General features: G+C 44.1%; 1 protein-coding gene across 3 annotated transcripts in view; it reads left to right on the forward strand.

Annotated features, from left to right (window-relative positions):
- rerea (arginine-glutamic acid dipeptide (RE) repeats a) overlaps positions 1 to 21914 on the forward strand; it is a 164880-nt gene extending 142966 nt beyond the window's left edge. For all 3 annotated transcript variants that reach the window (XM_080764130.1, XM_080764129.1, XM_080764131.1), the window contains 11 exons: positions 10608 to 10770; positions 10893 to 10985; positions 13927 to 14126; positions 14425 to 14586; positions 14926 to 15039; positions 15140 to 16545; positions 17112 to 17334; positions 17569 to 18280; positions 18501 to 18659; positions 18767 to 18944; positions 19504 to 21914. In XM_080764130.1, the coding sequence (XP_080620256.1) occupies positions 10608 to 10770; positions 10893 to 10985; positions 13927 to 14126; positions 14425 to 14586; positions 14926 to 15039; positions 15140 to 16545; positions 17112 to 17334; positions 17569 to 18280; positions 18501 to 18659; positions 18767 to 18944; positions 19504 to 19537 (3444 nt within the window). In that variant the 3' untranslated portion in view covers positions 19538 to 21914. The remainder of the gene's footprint in view (positions 1 to 10607; positions 10771 to 10892; positions 10986 to 13926; positions 14127 to 14424; positions 14587 to 14925; positions 15040 to 15139; positions 16546 to 17111; positions 17335 to 17568; positions 18281 to 18500; positions 18660 to 18766; positions 18945 to 19503) is intronic.
- The last annotated feature ends 769 nt before the right edge of the window (positions 21915 to 22683 follow it).

A 22683-nucleotide genomic window follows, 5' to 3' on the forward strand; every position in this document is an offset into this window, starting at 1 on the left:
TTGAGGGAGACAAGGCACGTTAATATCTGTCACGCTCAAAGGAACTCTTTCGTAATTGTTTTGTTTATTTTCCTTGGCAGGGGGATGTCCCTCTATCAAAGTACCCCCTCCATCTTGCGCGCGCACGAGTGTGTGTGTGTGTGTGTGTGTGTGTGTGTTAATGTGTGAATCATCATGAAACTGTGTGACCTGCTACATAGCACAAATGGGTTGAATCCAAACCTAACAATGATTAACCCAGAACAGAACCGTTTGCCCCCGTCATATTATATGTGGTCAGTGTGAAGAACACAAAACAGGACCGCCATATGGGCATTGTGTTGTTACTCTGCAGTATTGACTTCAAGCCTTGTATTAATTTACCACACACCTTTCTATCTCCTGGAGCGACGAAAAGCATGTCCTAATTGTTCAATAAGTGTTTTGATTTATCACTTGGTTATGTAGGGTAGGCTACTGACAGAAGTGCCTGGTTGCAAAGTCCTCTGTGCCTTTTCCCTCCGCAGGTAAATAATTTATGTGTTTTATTTTTGTTTTTCACTGTGGAGCAGCAGACCTCGCTGTCTGGCTGCTCCTACTGGAAGTGTGTGGAAATAGTGTTGACACCAGACATCAAAGGAAAATCAAGGTGTTTGTCACACTTTTTTACCCGTTTCATTTCCCTGTCCTCGGTGAGCCTGGGATATGTCGGCTTTGCTTTTCAAACATCCCCACCTGTCATGTAATATTTTTTACTCAAGAGCTCTTAGTGTTACCACCATTATATATATGTGTGTGTGTGTAAGAGAGAGATAGAAAGAGAAACAATTTCTTTTATTCCTCAAACCCAATTTGAACCTCTTGAATAAGAGATTAAAATGTACGAATACAGTTTCCTCACAGAGGTTTCCTCAATTATTTTTTACTGGTTTTGAAATATATGACCAGTCGAGCTGATTGGCTATAAAGGAGGTATTAATACAATTCAACCTGGAGGGGGAGTCCGCTTGGCAGGAGAGGTAATAGACCTCCTCCAGGATCCAGCCCTGCCACCACCACAGAGCAGAGAAAGATTAATTTTCCCCCTACAAATGGAAAATAAACTGCCCTTTAAACATAAGAAAAGAGGAGAAAATGACTGCAAGGGGAGGATAGCAGCGGCCAGAGGAGAAGGATAAGGGGGGGTTAGCTCGATATAGACAGGGTTGTCGCACGGCAGAAAGAAGGGGGAAAAAATCCCCTTTGCTTATGATTGAACTTGCTTTTGTGTTGTAAGGCTGATCTGAGCTAGTGCAAGTCAATACCCTGAGGAAAGCGCCATTTATTTTCCTAACGGCAGTCTCTCTATCCGCTCACTAGTACACTCTGTCACCGGAACATGTAGTATAACAATCTCTCAAGATTTGGTCGGACTGGGGAAATGGCAGAGCTTCTCCCCTCCTATCTCTCGGCGCAGACCTATATTCCTACAATTCCACTCTCATGCCAAGCCATCCGAGAAGAAAGTGCCCGGGAGCCTAGACCGAACTGCGGTGCTGAGCCCAAGTACAGTCCACAAAGCCCTTAGGCTGATAGTCAGGGTTTCAGAAGACCACTACATTGTATCTGACTCACTGTTCCTCCCGCTAGCCCCCATTAGCTGGGCTGCTCCTGAAAGCGCCAGCGCGGCTCGAACCGGCAGTGCCAAGGGTAAGCACCCAGCGCTGTGTAAACACACTAGGCCTGACTAGCGTTCAGGAATGCTTTATATAAAGTCACATAAAGGCCCACAGGGGGAAGTGGGTGTGTCCTCTGACCGTCTGTAACTGGCTGCACTGCCACCATTTCCTTCACTCCTGTAAGGACGTCATGGAACATGAGCTGGCTGCTCCCAGTGTTCAAACAAGTAAATATGCTGAAATGGCAGATCACAGATAACTTTCCCTGATATTTCCACTGGAAAGGTTTTTGTGAAATTGTGGTTTCAGGGGATATCAGTGGCCTGGCCCTCGTAGCTAAACAGAAGTGTGTCAACTATAGCTCTCTCTGCCACGCAGTTGATGAGAGAATTGTGCAGCTGAAAGTTTGATCAAATTATAATGCCTGAGTTGTGACACTTTAAAACCACATGCAGTTTATATAAAAGGTGGAGGGGGGAACGGTTCCGACAAATTAAGTTAAGTAGAGATATTAAATGGACAAATGAAAACTTGTTATAAGCAGGTTTGGAATTTATCCATTAAGAGGCCAAGTCATTTTTTTAAGGATATAAAGGCCATTGTATAAAAGTAATTGCGTGGATCTGGAGACTATGAGTAAACATCTGACCTTACTGAATGGTCATGCCATGCCTAAACTTGTCTTACCCTAAATGGGTGAAAAGTATTTAATGAGGCACATTTTCTGTGCTTAATGCTTATTACATCCTGTGAGAAAGAACATGGCCAATAAGTGTATTATGAACAATACACTTTCTCATAATTAACTTCATAATCTTCTGACTTCACAATACATATATGGCTTTATTGTGTGTGTGTGTGTGTGTGTGTGTGTGTGTGTGTGTGTGTGTGTGTGTGTGTGTGTGTGTGTGTTGTACAGTAATATATATCTGTACTATTAGTATACTGTGAACTATTAGTATGATTCCGACATTAAACAGGGGACCACAATGGAAACAAACCTAGGCTCTATGGGCTTGGCCCAAAGCCTGTTAATAAAGTATTCAATCAATAAATAGTATAATACTTTTCCAAGTGTCTGTTTTCACAACTGAATGACTACTAAATAAGATGAGTACACAAATTAAATGTAGATTAAAAAAAATATATATATATTTATTTTTTGCTGGTGAAAACCGATTAAATAATCTGTATTTTTTTTTAGACCATTCCGATACCGATATGGCCTATTCCGATTATGCTACTGATTAGTCATGCATCCCTAGTATATAGTATCTGAATAGACAACTGGGTAATGCTAGCTTAGTGATGCTATATATCAGCATTTTAAGTAATATTAATGCAGTAATATACTACTTGACTTGACCAATTACTTTAGTTGATGCTGACAATAGAACAACCATCAGCTACAAAGCAACTTTTGCTAGGATGCACCTTTTTGAGGGTAAGAAAACATCAAACTGAATCATGGAGACATATTTATGCTGCTGCTGCAGTCCCGTTCCTCTTGGCGTGGTTCTGGAAAATGGAGAAAATTGCAGCGCTAGTGTGTTCTGAAAACGAAGAGAGAAGCCATGTTAGCTTAGGAGGCTAATGTTAATTGGCTGACTAAGAGTCACAAGTTTTTTTTAGATGGCAAGTAGTTAAGTATAGTGGTTTATTCTGTTGGCAGAGGCTAGCAATTTAAATATTTATGCATCAGATGTTTAATTTAGTTACATATCACACTAATAGTCAACAAAAAAAATTGTTTACCAGTTATTCTGCTGTTATGCTATTACAGCACAAACTCAAACTGGAGTTTATATTAGTCAGCTGACCACAGACCCTTTTTGTATGTGTATATCATGTCTGCCATTCTAAATTTGTCTTTGGCCATTGCAAGTTAAAATGTTAAATAGTAACAAGACGTGACTTTAGCTTGATGTTGATTCTCAAGCCTTTGAATGTATCATGTTATACAAGTTATACAAGGTCCATAACCTATTTTAGCTGCAGGAAATGCAGATAAGTGTTTGATTCCATACATAGCCAGAGTAAGGGACAGCTGCAGCGATGGCAGCTTTAGACTTCCTGCCATGTTTGTAACCACTGGCACACAGGTAGAGATCAAGCAGGAGATTTTGAGCAGTACCCCCCCTCCCCAGGCCCTGTCATTTACAGGTCAGGGTGGCCAACAGGAGAGCACTGTTCTCAACACAACCTCACAGCAGATGTTTGCCACTGTGCAATCTGTACAGATGTCAAATTGAATTCATTGCCATGTCTTTAGCCCAGCAGCCAGAGCCATGGGGATGAGTGTGATTATAAATACTTGGGTTCAAGTGCTAATTAAAATAGAACAAAAAAAAATAGAGGGGGTTACTCCAGTTGGCAACATCAATCATGAGCTTGACAGGATAGATATTGTTTTTGGTCAATTATATAGCTTGTTTACGCAGTGGAAAGGCTGTTGTTTGGCAGAAGGACCAGCAGTTTGTATTGATGTTCCTTCAGCAGACCACAGGCAGTTTAGCGTGCCTGTGAGTGTAGGCAAAATGTTGTTCACCCTATTAGATGGAGCATGGAGAGCTCCCTGTTGTAATTGAGTTCTGTGGTAGTCGCCATGTTGTGGTTTTAGGGGGGGGGAGACTAGCTTATCAGCAGAACATGCAGGATCTACCCTCCCTGCAAAACGCCGCTGTGGCTGTCCAATCTGCTTTCATTGGCAAAAGCGCTTACAGCAGGAAAAACATGAGTGCTGATTCTTCAGCGTGTGCATCCCTGACCTGTGAAAGCCGAGCTTATTCAGTCATTCTCCAGCAGAAAGGCACTGCGCAGCAGGGAACGGCTGTCTATTTAACCGCCTTTCACACACACACACACACACACACACACACACACACACACACACACACACACACTCTGCCCCACCAGCCAAGACCCTTTCACTGTTCATTTTCTCTCGTCTGTCCCTGGGCCTCGGAGGCATCGCCATGCTGAAGTTCTATTTTTGAATCGGCTATACCCGGTGCCTGTCCTCGGTGCCTTCTCTGAACTGTATTTGACTGAACGATGTGCCCAATAAATTGTGCACCTGTGGTAGTATCAAGTGTATGACTTTAAATATATTAGCATCATTTGCTTGACAGCAGCCACTGCTTTTGAGTAAGTTGTCTGTGGAGGTATTTTGTAAAAGGCAAATATATAATCATATTCCATGGGTGGAATTACAATAAAAAGGATTCCATAACATGCACAATTCTATCCTGTTGTTTACATACACAATACATTTTCATAATAGTATATCTATATATAAGAAATTACCCACCATTAGAAATTCTGCAAGGAAATCAAGTGGTAGCTTTTAACAAGCCAAGTGGTTTACTGAAGTAATATTTTAGATGCTTGGAGCTCTGTTTTGCATCATACAATACATTCAAATAATTAAGGTAAAACGCAACGGGTACAAATTGGCTTATTAGCCATTACAAATATGTCATTATAAATGCTCAGTCATGCATTTACCATTACCCTAGTGTTGCAGCATGCATTAGGCAGATACAAAAGTCAAGTACCACTCACTGAAAGTATACACTGTACAAACTGCCACGCTTAGTGAGAAGTAACGCAAAAACAAGGCTAGGGAAGATACATCACCGTTAAACCCCAGCTCGGTTTAGCTGGAACATAAACATTCCCCTCCACCTTGCTGAAGTGAGCTGGGCAGCACTCTCCTCTATCCTCAGACTGCATAGGAGGGAGCGAGGCAAACAGGCTGGCTGCACTAATGGATGTTTACACAACTCTGTATCAGCCACCAAAACCCAGAGATCACATCACACTGCTCTCTGTTGCCGTCCCAGATCGTTTGGTGAGAAACATAGGAATGGTTCTTATTGTCTCCACCAGGCCGAAGGCATGGGGAGAGAGTATGTTTTGCACTCCGTCCGTGTGTGTGTGTGTGTGTGTGTGTGTGTGTGTGTGTGTGTGTGCGTCCGTCCGTCCGTCCGTCCGTCCGTCCGTTACCAGCTAATCTCCGGCACCGTTGGCCCGATCCATGCCAATGAATGAATTATAATTGTGTGTGTGTGTGTGTGTGTGTGTGTGTGTGGCTTTAGCAAGAGTTGTGGGTAAATTCAATGTTGATTGTCCATTGTTATCCTTGGTTGTCTCTACAGTATATTCCTCGTCCTGGCTCTCCCTCTCACTTGCATGTGCATGTGCGCGCACACATGCACACACACGCACCCCTTCAACTCTCCCCTGTTCTCTCCTCCTTGCTCTTGCCAGTAACGGCCTTAACCGTTTGGCTTGGTGTCAGAGCAGAGGCCTTTTGTGGCTCTGTCACAAATCTGCCAGGAAAAACAGAAACCATCTGTTCAGGGGGGGATGAGTGTGTAAATACATGAGTTTAGCCCTCAGCCCTGCCCAAGCACACAGGACCACCGAGTCCAATGAAAGGGTCCTGCATATCAGACCTCCCCCACTAAATGTTACTCTACACTACAGTATGTATAGTGGTTCTCCAAATGTAGAGGCAGGTAAATATATCGGATGACATAAGAGCAAATGGGTGAGAAGATTTGCCTAAAAAATACATTTACCCAAGACCCAATGATGATATTTGTGAATTAGTATTGCCTGTGTTAAAGAGACAACAAACTTGTGTTATTGTATTAAAAGTAAAACGTTAATGCACAATATGTGTTGGGAGGAGCTAGGCCTTTTTAAGAAATCTCACCCAGACTGCTCACTTAAAGAATCACCTCAGAAAGAAAGTCATATTATTTATATGGAATCTATTAAAATATAAAAGTTTTACATGCATGTTGACGTTATGGCTTCTCTGTTTTTTTATTAACTTTTTCGCGATTCATCCGTAGGCTATCCACTTAATTTAAGCTCACTGCTAATTAGTGCGAGCATAATCTGGGGAGAAATGGACAGAGAAGTTAATTAAATTGTTGTGCCAACATGGATCCGCGGTGCACTTGGAACACCTTTTCATGTTGTTTATCCAAAAAATGTCAGTTAATGCTCCACACGTTAGCTGTATCTAATATAATTCAACCAAGCCAATGATAATTATTAATTTCATTCGACTGCAATCTGTTGAAAAGGTTTCACTGGGAACTGGAAGTATACTATTACTTGTAGTAGCTATTTTGTAAGAGCAGACGGGGGACAAAATTATCTTTGTCTGGTGATTGGTAATGATCTTGCCATTTTTGCCACTTTTTGCAGCAGTGGTCAAAATGCATGTAAAGGAAACAAAATCAGCCACAGAATTCAACTTGTATACTTTGTCAGTTGCACACAAACACATCCAGCTGAACATTTCAAGTGGCAATAACTGGAATGGAAGCCCTGAGTGTCGTGATATGAGCTAAGCCCCTTTCCTTGTCGGATAATCCACCGCCCAGAAAGCTGCTGCAGATGGAAGCATTCTAAAAGGTCTTATAATACCAAGCTTATGTTGTCTCTATCTCGTGTTCTGGGCCATAGCAGCACACTCTGTGCTGCTCTGCAATGATTTAGTGGGTTTGGGGAAATGGTGGTGCAGAGGGCAGGGCAATGTGTTTTTCTCCCCCTTTTCACTATGCTGAAATATCTTTTATCTATATCGAGATACTCTACATGTCATGTATACAGCATATCGTCACTGTCAGACTGAAACCTTGTATCTGCATATAATAATCACGTTTCTATTGCCCTTTTTCTATTTCCACGTATGAGTGCTATTTAGCTGTTTTTATACTTTTTTTTACCTTTCGCCTAACCCAAAGCGATAAAAAATATATACAATGCCCAAAATCGGGACTCATGGTTGAATAGGGTGGATATAATATAATACATTAAATATTGAACTAATGAAAAGTATTAACACGAATTTGTAACTATAAATAATAAAGTGGAAGAACAATACCGCTTAGTCATGTTTTATTTTTAATGACCGTGACGAGCAAACGGCAACATTTAGTTTTGCAGCAGATATTCTTGTTTACACAGTGGAAGAAAACAAAATAGAAGGTAATGAAAGCGACAGTGTTGCCCCGGGCACATGCCGGCATGACAAGGGCTCAGTGACATCTGAAAGTACCAGATGAGTCCGGGCGGTGTCTCCTTATGAGGCGCACAGGGAAACCCCACTTGACAGACAAGGCAGGTTAGTAGAGGTATTTAAACTGTCAATCTGTCTCTCTCTGACACTAATTCACGGCATGAGGTCTCCGTCAGCCACAGGAATGAGCAGAACTCCTCTCATCCTAGTCTCATAGCTTATTCTGCTCCTGTAGAAATGGAAAGAGAAACTATTTGCTTTACGTGAGTGACTATTTTAGATCTCATGTTTGGTATTTCTGTTCATTTAACACAGTTTGAGCTGTAAGGAATCCATAAATGTATTTTCTCCCTTTTGGTTGCATGGCTGCTTGCAAGCTCATCGTCGGTGCACCTGTCTGTTCCCCAATTCAAAAGCTCAAGTTAATGTTTTCATTAGTCCCTGCCTAATATAATGGCACTTGACACGGTGTAAGTGATGGAGGGGCAGGGTGACCTTTCCCTGTTATCTTGCCAAGCTGTTGTTGAGGCCGTGTGGTTGTCAGCCTGCCACAGGGAGGCAGAGAGGCACTGCTGAGAACAGTCATTAAGCACGGAGCAAAGCCAGCGCTCGGCACCGCTCGCCACTTTTGATCTGCACATTTCAATTAGATTTCACATCAGGACGCCTGCCTTCTCTCACTCAGCACCTGCGCCCTGCCCGCCCGCCTGTCTGGATGGCAGGCAGGCAGACTGGCTGGAGAAGATGAAATATTAAATGTAATGTTCTCTACCTGCTCTGACATGGATGCACAAACACATTTTGACTTTTAATGAATCATAAGTAGCCGTTTGGTTGAAGTGTTAGTCTATACCGTGTTTTCTCTGTGTGAATGTCATTTGAAGTGGAACTTGCAAATATCTTTTGCCAGTTGGTGGAATCCCAGTTCCACTAATGGAAACTGCATCGCTCCCGCATCATCCAACTGGCCTTTTATTATGTTAAGCACATTTACTGTATATGTGGTTGCGCACTGGGGTTGTGCCAAAAATAGCAGATCTTTTGAGTGCGTGACACCCAAACGCAAATAAGTAGATCTTAGTTGTCCACTGTGTAACAGTGGTTTTCCTCTTGTGAGCTCCCACTCACAAGGCATGTGGATTCCATCCCACTATTCCAGATGTGCTCAACTGCATAAGTCCTTGGTTCTCTGAGAGCTAAGCAGCACTGGGGGTTTGGGCTAGCTTTATGCTGAAGCAATGGCTTTGCGCCTTAATTTACCTGCTATTTGAGAAGGTTTCATCGAGGTCCAACGCCCTCAGTAAATGTTCCCAGCACTGCTCTGGTTGATAACATGGGAGTCCTACAGCCAATGGTGGATATGAATATCCCCTGAGAGCTACATGAAGGGGGATCTTATTAAACTGGCCTAAGCCAATGAAGTTGAGCTCTTTCTGCCAATCAAAGCAGTCACTGAGAAAGAACTTATCTTGCACCTGATCAGATATTTATAAAAGCTGGTAGATAAAATGAACAACCACGTGACCACCGGCCAGTGTTTTCTCACAGCAAACATGGTAGGGCCAACTAGCCTGAAATGGTGTTATTTGTCCAGATAAAGACAACTGTGTGTGTGTGTGTGTGTGTGTGTGTGTGGGGGGTGCATATTTATTATTATTTACAATGTTATTAATGCCAACATTATTGATGTGTGGGTATTATTATTATTATTTATTTTGCACTTATCATTGCACATGTCTATACACTTATAAGATACTTTTTCCTTGCAAGTAACCTTTTATAGCCACTTTAAGGAGTCCACCATTTCATCAAAGCTGATGCTGTTGGATAATCTTCCACTAAAATATGTTAAGCCATTTTCTGCAAAGCCGTTAACATGTTGTAGAGACCAATGTATGTACTAATTTATGTCAGGTTGCCCAGCCAAAGCACGGGGAAGGAAAACAATCAATAGCCATTAAACCCAGAGAGCAGCAGTTTAACAGACCTTAGATAGTAGATGAGTGTCCTCTGGGCCTTAAAGATTACAGGTGACTTACAGCTCATCTAACAATCACACTAACCCCTTCATGAATTCATTATAGATCTGTTGGACGACCACTAACAAATGAGAGTTCATGGTGTGGGAGAGAACGCAAAGCAAGCCCCACAGGAAACTAGATAATTGCCCCGACTCCCGTCGCCAATTTTCAAGGCTTGTGTATTATTTTGAGTGTGGCCGGAAAGCGGCTGTTAATTTGCGCAGGCTGCCTCAGCAAAGTGCTTTCTGATCCATGATTGCATGTGTTAATGTTTCAGTTGGATATTGATTTCCTGGCGGCCTTTTGTGCACTGGATTTATCCGCCTGGCTCGCTGGCATGCGCACCCCTCCGAATGTTTGATTAAAGTTCAATTGACTCTTCCAGTGAAGGGGCGAGGAGCCATTTCACTCCCTATTTGTAGCGCCAAAGCTCTCCCCGACATGTTCTTTTGTTCCTATTCAGCCGCCTGCCACCCAGGCAGCCACCAATGCACTGATCCTAATACCCCTGCATTCAGTGAGCCTCCTAGCCTAATCCTGGGACAGACACAGCCATAGCACAAACACACCCGGCCAGCTATAAAACCTGGCATGGATTGACACACTGAATTCTTTTGAGATACTTCTACTGCCACTAATGAAAATGTTATGTATCTTTTTTTAACCCTTTGATGCGTCACAGAATTACCATGGTTATATTGTTGTGTATTTTTTCAATTTTATATACTACAACATTTTAAAACAATTATAAACAATATAAACCTTTAAAAAAGTTGAATCATACACTTCAATGCAGCCAGATAATGTCAGACAGTCTTCCTGAAATTGATTTTGAACTTGACTGTACATGCTGTTATCTATTGCCAGTTTCCTTAACATCTACTCTTGTTGTCGTTGCTGCTACAGGGGGAGCTAATAACCTTCTACTATTATTGGAAGAAGACCCCAGAGGCCGCCAGCTCGCGAGCTCACCGCCGACACCGCCGGCAGCCCGTCTTCCGCCGCATCAAGACACGAACCGCCACCACTCCTGTCAACACTCCGTCACGACCACCGTCCAGCGAGTTCTGTACGTGCACACCAAACGCCACACCCCCTATTTGACGGGTCAGAGCAGGGACGTGATCTTAAATCAGTGTTTTATAATTATGTGTGTTTAAATGTGCATTTTCCTTTGCTGTGCTCTTCCAGTGGACCTCAGTTCGGCCAGTGAAGATGATTTTGACAGCGAAGACAGCGAGCAGGAGCTGAAGGGCTACGCCTGCCGCCACTGTTTCACAACCAGTAAGAGAAAATATATTCATTTTTGACACAAACATTTAACTAGGTTTTTGGGTCATCATGGGGGCTCTCAACCAGTTAATGTGTTGATCACATAACGACCGCACTATCCTATAATCTAATGAAAGTTATGGTCTGTCCCTCAGTGTGTTACCAAGGTTTACATAATATAGTGTCTTTGAATGGTTCTGAACACAATAACACATGTTACAGGTCACCCTGTTTATTCTCACTCTACTATGAAATAAAGCAGACACATTTAAGTAATATTCTCGCTGAAATAAGTTTTAAACACATGCAGGGTAGCATCACACAGACATGCATGTCTACTGGTGTTGTGATGGGGATCAGTTTGAGACCAGCATCCCACAGAGCTATCTGACAGATGGGCATCAGACGATGTCAGGACTAATTTGATCAAATCAGACATGAGCCCACAGCTCGTTCACTCTCTCCACCTCATTATCCTTCCCTTCTCTCAAACGCAGCTGCCTCCAAATGCCAAACCCCACTCTCCCATCAGATGATGCTTAACATGATTGCCACCAAGTCGAGGGTGGCTAATAACCAGGGCTATGCTGTACTAACTTTCTGCTCTTGGGTTTGATACCTGAGGATATGGCATATGGTGATAATGAATGATTACAGTATGCAGGGTGTAAGGGTAGAGATAGAGTACCTGCTGTTATACTGTACTCTCAATAAACATCTGTTTGAGGTTCAAAGTAGCACAAGCATGTTCACTGTGCTTTTGATAAGGGTTTGATAAACGTCTTATTATTTGAACTCTAATCTAGTCAAATGTGCTTTATTTCCAATTGAATAAATAGTCTCAAACGTTTCTACCTACCTATTCCACAAATGGACAAAGATAAATGTGCTTTATTTCCGATTGCAACAATATTGCTGTTGGTGTGAGAACTTAAAATTTGTATTTATTTTTTGTAACCTATACATTTGGTTAATAATACATTGTAACTAGAAATATGCAATCCTGATGAATTGTTAGTGTGCTTGCCTATAGTCACCAATCATGGGCAAAAAGGTGCCTTCAATTAGGTAGGGCGTGAACTTGTCATCCAACACATTAATTATTTGACGGCAAAGATACTGTAATTAGTGTGGTTGATTGGGAACTCCAATTTAAGTATGTTTCTCTCTGAAACTGTAAGCGCTACAGTTACTTACCACACTTGGTAGAGATGTTCACAGTCCAGAGAACTACACAGGAAAAACAATACTTACACCAATCGGCCTCATGGTGGCGCTATAATAATAGACAACTTTTCACTTTGGCCTATAGGTTGTAGAATCTAAATGTATTTCCCCCTGGATTCCTTGGATCATGACATGACTCCCTCTATAGGCCACAGCCATTTCCGTTTAAGTCATTGTTTTGCCATTTTGAATTGTATTCGAAACACACTTTTTGCTCCTGGAATCAACTCAGCAATTCAACTTAAAATGTAACTGTAAATGTTTCAATCCCCTCCGAATTATTTACACATCATCTCAGGGCTGATGTGACAACAAATGTGACTTGAAAAATAATTGGGAGGGGCCTAATTCTTGCCATGTCATAGAGACACACGGAGACTACAAATTTCACGTCCCCAAATGAGACAGCGGCCCCACTTCTGGTCCGTTAGAACGGTGTACTGCAGGCCAGCCCATAGAAGTCCATTGGAATTCAACTGTAGTTAGCCTACTTTTAAAATAATACCAAATTAACTGAAGACTATTGATTTGAATAAAAAAAATTCCAAATGTATGAAGTGTCTTTGTCAACATATATTGTTGTTTTCTCAATAGAGAAATTTAATTTACCACTTGAATGAGTTACCCATAATGTTAACGGAGCAGAGGGGAGGCAGGCAGTCAGAGAACCCGTCTCTTTTAAGGACGTCACTGCCTTTACGAGGCAACGAGCGCCGACTTTGAAGAGTGGAATTCTCAATAATACATCCCGATCCCGACTGACTTTGTTCATTCATGTCTATATTTTGAACATGTCACAGGCTTACTAATATGTTCAACCTACCTCGGAGCTCCGACGGTGTGTTTTACCGTTGTCAACTTGTTGTATATAATTAACTTTGCTGAATAGTTGGGAAAATAACCCAGCTAAATGGAGGAGTGACATATCTTGACAATTTCAACTACCTAGTGAATTCCCCAGATGAGTATTAATAATTAGTCTTGCAAGCCTGTTTGGATAATTTTCCACAAATACATAGCATATAAAACGAAATACAACAAATATATCTGGGTATTGAAAACCTCAAGGGACGCGACCGTGACGTATATACCGTGCGACCACTTTGACTTGAGATTTACAATGCTAGCACTTTAGTATATTATAGTACATTGTGGGTTGTATATTGAGATGACAGGTATGTGACATTGAAAAGGACAAATCAAATATATGGGACACTTTATTGGAACACCAAATAAAATCGCTACAGCCTCAGTAATGAACCAGTGAAATTAGGGTATTTTATGATGCCTCTCATAGGGATTGCATTGGCAGCTGCAGTACACCGTTGAAACGGACCAGAAGTGGGGCCGCTGTCTCATTTGGGAGCGTGAAATTTGTAGTCCCTGTGTGTCTCTATATATCATGATGAACACAGGATCCAATCAATACCAAATTTGAATCACATGTTGTTTGGCCTCTTAACACAATGTCTCCCAGTGGTATGGTTGTGATCAAAGCAACCAAAACTTGCAATTTCCACAAATTGCACCTTTTGTAGTTGAACTTCATTCCCTATTGAAACAATATTGTTATATTCACTGTCAGCATTCATTAATCTGAATAACAACACGTGGTATCTGTTGTCAGATTCAGTAATACATGACTGTGGAAGAACTTTGTCACATCTATTGCTTTGCACTCCTCCACTGGTATCTCACCATTAGCTTTTCCGTCCCCTTTCCTCAGCCTCCAAGGACTGGCACCACGGGGGCCGGGAGAACATCTTGCTGTGCACAGACTGTCGCATCCATTTCAAGAAGTACGGTGAGCTGCCCCCCATCGAGAAGCCCGTGGACCCGCCGCCATTTATGTTCAAACCTGTCAAAGAGGAAGAGGATGGACTCAGCGGGAAGCATAGCATGAGGACCCGACGAAACCGAGGCTCGGTGAGTTTCATCCCACCCCTCTGTTTTACTTTTCCCTAGACACAGGGTACAAAACAGGCATGCATCATTTATAGGGAAAACTATAGTTCTTATTTCTATCATCTTTATTTTTGACGCAAACAATTTCGATTCCAGAAATTGACCAGGGGGGTGGGGCTAAATTGACCAGGGGTGTGGGACCTAGTAGCATCCTGTACATAATTTCTATCGCTATTCTTCTCACAAGGACAACATGGGTGAGACACTTGTTGTTCTGACTGACTGACCCATCTATGTCCATCCTCGCTTGCCGTTGCAGATGTCAACGCTACGTAGTGGTCGTAAGAAGACGACGGCCAGTCCTGATGGCAGAGCCTCACCCACCAACGAGGATCTGCGCTCCAGTGGACGCACCTCGCCCAGCGCAGCAAGCACAGACAGCACCGACAGCAAGACGGACTCCATGAAGAAACCTGCAAAGGTAACACATGGCCCTTGGGCATCATTAAAGAACTATTGTGTCTTTAGGCCAGCACAGAACTTTCATAACTGTAGTTTTCCGGTATAGAATGTTTTTGTCAATTAAGAAAATAAGCTCTTTAGCAAATATAGGCTTATTATAATGGCACATTTTGCTCAACAAGATCATCTCCACAATTCAACACATACATTTCTTTATGAAAAGATCATTGGACAATGTGGCGAGGGAACCCATTTCAATCTCACTTCCGGGTTTTATGACTACAAACTATTTGAAACGAGTCAGGTGAAGTTTTTACACTATTCTATAACGTCTCTTCCATCTCTTCTTTTCATGCAGAAAATTAAGGAAGAGGCTCCCTCACCTATGAAGAATGCCAAACGCCAACGAGAGAAAGGTGCATCGGACACAGAAGAGCCCGACAGGGCTAATGCCAAAAAGTCCAAGACACAGGTGAGATCATGGATTTATGTTTTTGTGTGCATGTTTCTATAAGTATCCATACGAATCCAGTTAGTAAAACACTTGCCCTTCTGTCTCCGCCGTCCACCAGGAACTCAACCGGCCGGACTCGCCGTCAGAATGCGAGGGTGAGGGTGAGGGAGAGGGCGAGAGCTCTGATGGACGCAGCATCAATGAGGAGCTGAGCAGCGACCCCAAGGACATTGACCAAGACAACCGTAGCTCCTCCCCCAGCATCCCCAGCCCCCGCGATAATGAGAGTGACTCAGACTCGTCTGCCCAGCAGCAACAGCTCTTGCAGGGACAGCATCCCCCCGTCATCCAGTGTCAGCCGGGGACCTCCGCGTCCTCCACGGCCCCAACCCCGCCCACCTCCTCGGCACCTTTGCTGCCCCCGCAGGTTTCCCCGACAGCGGCCCCTGTCTCTCTACCTCCCCAGCCGCTGCCCCAGGGCAGCCCGCTGTCTCTCATCCAGTCGGGGGCGTCCCACCACCCTCAGCGGCTACCCTCACCACATTCACCTCTCACTCAGGCTCCGCCTCTTGGGCCACAACAAGGTCCGCAACAATCATTACCGAGCTCACATCACGGCCCCATGCCTCCCATCATGCCTCCCATGTCCCATCCGCTGCAGGCAGGCCCCTCACACATGCCTCACCCTCACCCTCACTCCATGCCTCCTCAGGGCTTCCCTATGGGGCCGTCTCAGGTCCCGCCTGCGTCGATCCCATGCCAACCACAGCCAAGGCCACACACTCCTCCCTCACAGTCCCAGTCATCTTCCCAGAGCACAGGTCCACCTCCAAGGGAGCAGCCCCTGCCTCCCGCCCCTATGTCCATGCCTCACATCAAGCCCCCACCCACCACGCCCATCCCACAGATGCCCAATCCACAGTCTCACAAACACCCTCCACATCTATCGGCACCTCCGTTTCCTCAGATGCCTTCCAACCTCCCTCCACCACCTGCCCTCAAGCCTCTCAGCTCCTTATCCACCCACCATCCTCCATCGGCGCACCCACCTCCACTTCAGCTCATGCCCCAGGGGCAGCAGCTTCAGCCTCCCCCAGCCCAGCCCCCAGTCCTCACCCAATCCCAAACCCTCCCCCCGTCGTCCAGCCATCAGCCTCCCCCAGCTCCCCCTCTACCTCCCCCCTCAGTGTCCTCACACCCCAATGGGCCACCACAGCCTCCGTTCCCCCCTCATCCATTCAACCCTGTTCTACCTCCAAGTGGCCCTTCCCATTCTTCGTCAAACTCCATGCAAGGCCTACAACCCCCACCCTCCTCCTCCTCGGCTCCCTCCTCCTCCTCCATATCCATGCCACTCCCGGCCTCAGTCTCCTGCGGACCGGGCCCCTCACTCCCACCTGTTCACATCAAAGAAGAGCCTCCGGATGAGACAGAAGAGCCAGAAAGCCCCCCACCTCCACAGAGAAGCCCTTCCCCCGAGCCCACCGTGGTCAACACTCCCAGCCACGCAAGCCAATCAGCACGGTATGCCTAGCTTGAGCACTAACTTCCACTCTCTGCAGTATATGTAAATAAAAAATGTCTGTGTTTAAAACAGTCTGGTCTGGCCATGCTGATTAGCCTTCCAACACATTAACAACACAGACACTCATCTAAATTAGAACGGAAGCCTTTCATCTAGGAAGCAAATTGAATGTCCGACTCCGCAGCCAAACAGGCATTGAAAGCGCCGATTAGCCTTGGGCTGTAAGTGGCTGATGGGTTGGAATTATCCACAGTGGAGAGCAGAGAGATTAATTACAGCAAGATGTGAGTGAACCGAGCCATCTCTACATAAGTATCTGGAGTTGCCTTATGCCTAACTGACTCTCAGGCTGCCAATGAATAGCAATGTGGCTCTTCATGCATAATTTGTCATAGCAACAAAATGGAACATCAAGGGAGTTTGTTTCCCTTTGAGTTCCCTTTGAATTGTCAAGCATCCCACAAGCCGCCGACCTTTCATTTAGAGGGGTAGGATTTGTCTTATAACATGCTGATCACCAGACTGATGACTACATGCTTTGTCTGTCAAACCATTCTTACTGTAGGTTCTACAAACACCTGGACCGGGGGTACAACTCGTGTGCCAGGACAGACTTCTACTTCACTCCGCTGGCTTCGTCCAAACTGGCCAAGAAGCGAGAAGAGGCTCTGGAGAAGGCTAAGAGAGAGGTGGAGCAGAAAGCCAGGGAAGAGAAGGAGAAGGAGAGGGAGAGAGAAAAAGAGCGAGAAAGAGAACGGGAACGGGAAAAGGAAGCGGAGAGAGCTGCGGTGAGTTTTTGGGGTTAAATAAATGAATGTCCTTATATTGTTACTTTAAACTCTTATGTGTTTTTTTGTGAATATAATAAATAAGTCACTGAGACTTCTGTGGAGTGTGTAGTACCACACTATTAGCTCAATGGTAACAAATGTCAGCACTTGTGCAGGAGAACAGGAAAGTTACATAGTGCAGCATTAATATGCATAGTGCAGCTTTAATATGCTATATCTTCCCCAACACAGAAAGCCAGTTCATCCCACGAGGGCAGAATGGAAGCCCAGATGATGGGGGCTCACATGCGCCAACAATTCGACGGCCCCCCCACCACCATCGCTGCCGTGCCACCCTACATCGGTCCCGACACCCCCGCTCTGCGCACCCTCAGCGAATATGCCCGCCCTCACGTCATGTCCCCGACAAATCGCAACCATCCGTTCTTTGTCTCGCTCAACCCTGCGGACCCATTGCTGGCTTACCACATGCCGGGCCTGTACAACGCAGATCCGGGCATGCGTGAGCGTGAACTTCGGGAGAGGGAGATGCGGGAGCGGGAGATGCGGGAGAGGGAACTGCGAGAGCGGATGAAACCGGGCTTCGAAGTCAAGCCTCCGGAGATGGACGGCATGCACCCTTCCACAAACCCCATGGAGCACTTTGCCCGGCACGGAGCCATCAGTTTGCCACCTATGGCTGGCCCGCACCCCTTCGCCTCTTTCCACCCGGGCCTAAACCCTCTGGAGCGTGAGCGGCTCGGTCTAGGAGGGCCCCAGCTGCGGGCGGAGATGAGCTACCCAGAGAGGCTGGCTGCCGAGAGGCTCCACGCCGAGAGGATGGCCCAAGTGGCCAACGACCCCATCGCCCGCCTACAGATGTTCAACGTCACGCCACATCACCACCAGCACTCGCATATCCACTCACACCTACATCTGCACCAGCAAGACCCTCTACACCAAGGTGAGACGAATCCCTGCTCATTATGCACCCACACTTATGTTATCAGTACTTCAGTGAAGGCCTTGAAATATTCATCTTTTTTGTAACAGATTTAATTATCTTTGCAACAAATTTAACTGGAACAAATGGAGTATTTTTAAACTTGTGTTGTCTGTGTCTCTCACTGTAATATGTACAGTATTCATGTTTGCCCTGACCTTAAAATACTAACCCCCAGTAGGCGGTGAATGTCTTGTATGTCCCCCAGGTTCCGGGGCCCACCCGCTAGACCCCCTGGGGCCTCACATGGCCCGATTCCCCTACCCACATGGTGGCAACCCCAACGCGCTGCTCGGGCTGCCGCAGCACGAACACGAGATGCTACGTCACCCTGTCTTCGGTAGGCCCTCCAAACAGTAATATCAAACCAGTCCAATTTATTTGGATATAATTAGCCATGCAATTCCATGACTAAATTATTTGTGTTTGTGTGTGTGTACTTTCCAGGTACTCCATACCCACGGGACCTACCAGCAGGTCTTCAGCCAATGTCAGCAGCCCACCAACTCCAGGCCATGCATGCCCAGTCAGCTGAGCTACAGAGGCTAGCGATGGAACAGCAGTGGCTCCATGGACACCATCATATGCATGGAGGACATATGCCAGGCCAGGAGGACTACTACAGGTCAGATAATGAGCATTTATAATATTTATATTTTAACAGTGGGGTCGCCTAAACTATAGGGATATGGAAATTCTTGACCGATACCGATAGCCCATAGACGATACCGATATATGTTTATTTCGTTTTTGTATTTCCCCCTTTTGTGCCAGGGAAACAAATACATCTTCAATCCAAGAAATTAATGTTCAGAATCTACAGCTTGGTAGGCTGCAGATAACTAACACAGACATAGACAATGCTAAATGTATGCTTATCAACGTCTACTGCCATCGGTTGATTTATTTGTCGATACCAATATCGGACGATAGCGATATGTATGACACATCTGTGCATCCCTAAAAAAACGACCATCCTAAAAACAAACGGCCAATGTTTATACTGTTTATACTATAATTATTTTTTATCCCACGATTTTGTAACCCATTTTTCACCCCTGTGTCAATTATCTAATGTGATCCTGGGCTCTACACACCCTTGGCCGGGGAGAGCAACGGACTTGAACTCATGCTTGTTAACATGACGTTTCTGATATTGATGCCAACATTTTTAATTTTTTCAGCCGGCTGAAGAAGGAGAGCGACAAGCAATTGTAACCAGCCGAGGGGAGGCGGAGCTACACAGGTGCACAGGAAGTTGTTACAAAGACGGTCTTTTGCAGAGGCACTCGGAAGGTCCTCAGAACAATTTCAGTTTTGCTGAACCGAAAAGGACGTCACGAATTCTTCTGTCGCTTTTTTTTTTTGTTTTGTTTTGTTTTGTTCCTATCATGGACTTCTTTTTATTATAATAATAATTATTATTTTTGAAGACATTGACTTTCTTTGGTATTATAGCCAGTAGTGACAACGTCCTCAAGACTCCTGCATGTCAAGCTTCCCTGACGTTTTTTTGTAGGTGCTAGAACAAGACACTGTGCTTATCGAAACGACAACGAAAAAGACCGGTTGGACCGTTTTTAAAGGAAACATTACAAGTGCTATCTTAAATTCAACATTTATTTTAATACGTTGTTGGAGGTTTTTTCATAATTTTAAAGAGAAGCTGCAGCATGGCGTTTTTTGAGTCTGTAAATAGTATATATAAACATATAATTATTATTATAATTATTATTATTACTAGGTGTGGACTCCGAACCAAGTCGTTTCAACCTCCAAAATATATTTGTTTTTGGTTTATTTTTTAAGCATTATCCCTTGTTTTAAGAGGGGAGCACCATGGCATTATGTGAGTGAGCAGTCAACAGTTTGTGAAAGTGTTGCAGTTCAGGTGTGAACTTCCTCTTGGCATCGCTGTGTACACATATTCTTTTTGTCTCCGTTAACCCATAAAGCCGTCACATACACATCCCCTTCATCACATGCCTACGACGAGCACCCAACAGTTGAAATGTTCTAAACTCAGCGTTGAGGTAATGATTTGTAAACACTTGAAAAAGGTAAATAAATAAGTCACTGAGACTTCTGTGGAGTGTGTAGTACCACACTTGAGCCATGGAAAATGAAAAAATATATATATTATGTATGTATTGCACTGAAAGCGTAATCGTTGAGCTCCATCAATTGGGTTTTTGAATCACTACATAAAGATCAGTATTTAAGTCAGCAAATGAAGAAACGTTTCATTAGAATTTTACAGAGAGTGAATTTAACTGTTGGACTTTACAATTTGGCAGAACCAACTAAAATCCGCTAAACGGTTTCACATTCTTTTAAATCTTATTGGTGAAATGAATTGTATTATCTACTATATTGGGAGCCAAATGGGACTTTTTTTTAAATGTGTGAATGGCTGAATCAGTGCAAGAACAATGGTTTGGCGTACCCTTACTTTGACCTGGTTTGCCTTCCATCTTCTGTTTGTTTTTTACCAGGTCATTCCAACTCGACTGTAATAATGTTCACTGTGACACTACAGGGGACCTGCCTACGTGTAATAACTGTGGAGAAGAGGATAGATGGTGGTGGAGTGCGTTATGTTTCCCCCCATTGTTTTCCTCTTCCTCAGTTCCTTAGAAATACATAGCCTCCTGGCTCCCAGGGTGGTGTGTGTGTGTGTGTGTGTGTGTGTGTGTGTGTGTGTGTGTGTGTGTGTGTGTGTGTGTGTGTGTGTGTGTGTGTGTGTGTGTGTGTGTGTGTGTGTGTGTGTGTGTGTGTGTGTGTGTGTGTGTGTGTGTGTGTGTGTGTGTGTGTGTGTGTGTGTGTGTGTGTGTGTGTGTGTGTGTGTGTGTGTGTGTGTGTGTGTGTGTGTGTGTGTGTGTGTGTGTGTGTGCGAGCGAGTCACTGACTGTTACGAGTAGTGTTCACCTGTCATGCCAGCGTATGTCAGCCCATTTTTTTTACTTCTCTCTGGTCTTGTGGCCGTGAGATGAGAACTCTTTCTTCCATGCACTAAAGACCTAACTTTTCGTGGATACTGAGAAAACTGTGGCTAAATGTTCTTTTTTTGTACCTGCTAAAACACAGGCTCTACATGTATCTAAAAGTGGTCATATCTTCCATTTGGGGTACCAGGTTTTAACATTTGACAACCATGTTGGATGCTTGCAACTTAAACCAAGTTATGCCCCCTTAAAATAAGTCTTGCAAGCCCTGAGAGAAATATGTCACTCCATCTCGCCATCTTCTGCCTGTCCATGTCTCTCGCTTCTGATGTACTCCTCATTTGCTTTTGCCTTTTTTTCCTGCCTTTTGGTCCCTATTTTGTGTCTCCAAAAACCTTTGATGTTAAGTGTTGTCAATGGTTTAGCTTCTTGTTTCAAAGCGGCAATAGCAGAATGTAAATTCTGACTGCTAAGATTTATATATATACTGGTATCTTGAAGCTTATTGTATATATTAGTAGTCGCCATGGGATGACACAATGTAAACAAAAAGTAGAAATAATAAGAAAAATTGTGAGTCCTGTGTTCTCTCCATTTGAGTATTTTGTAATTTTTTTGAAAAATTTGTGGAATTAAAATAAACGACTAAGTTACACCACACGAAATGTGTTTGCTTAATCCTTTCTATGCAGAGCTTTGTGACACGTAAATCAGTTAAGTGTATTTTTCTGCAAATTGTTGCCCTATAAATTAGATAAATTACTGCGTTGGATGATGCACTGCTGTATTCTTGTGCCTGGCGTTAGCCTTAGGTATTGCATACTACTTAATCTAGGCAGCCATGAGATGCAATAATCCTGTATGGAAGAGTAAACACTTTAAATCACCCACCAAGTGGAAAGCACTAAAGAGACTGCAGATACATATTTTATACCTCTGTGTTCTCTTATGTCTGCAGAAATACAATTCTTCAGCTGAGTATAGGGCCTATACTAGCAGTACGTTTTTGTTGACCAAAGGAAATATGTGACACAAAGCATAAAGGATTGCCGTTATCACTCTTCCAATCTCCCATTTCCTACAGTTTTACGAATGCTGTGCTTTGCTATGCCAGCCCAGCTGTAGCAGGTACTGAATTTCAGCTGAATATTGCCTGCCTGTTACGGTATAATAACATCAAAGCCTAGCTAAGCCAGTAGGAACACCTACTCAAGCTGAGATGCCTTGCTATACTGCAGAGCAGGGTTGTCATTTCATCCTCCCCGTGTGTGTGTGTGTGTGTGTGTGTGTGTGAGAGAGAGAGAGGGAGACCAGCAATCTGTGATGGTGTGCCGCAGCGATGGCTGTCATTTTGAGAGGGAGCTATTATTCCTGTGCTGCTCCCTGAAATGATGCCCTGTCCTCTGGAAAATCGAGCTC

Source organism: Protomyctophum bolini, assembly GCF_963924005.1.
Source record: "Protomyctophum bolini genome assembly, chromosome: 5".
Lineage (NCBI taxonomy): Eukaryota > Metazoa > Chordata > Actinopteri > Myctophiformes > Myctophidae > Protomyctophum > Protomyctophum bolini.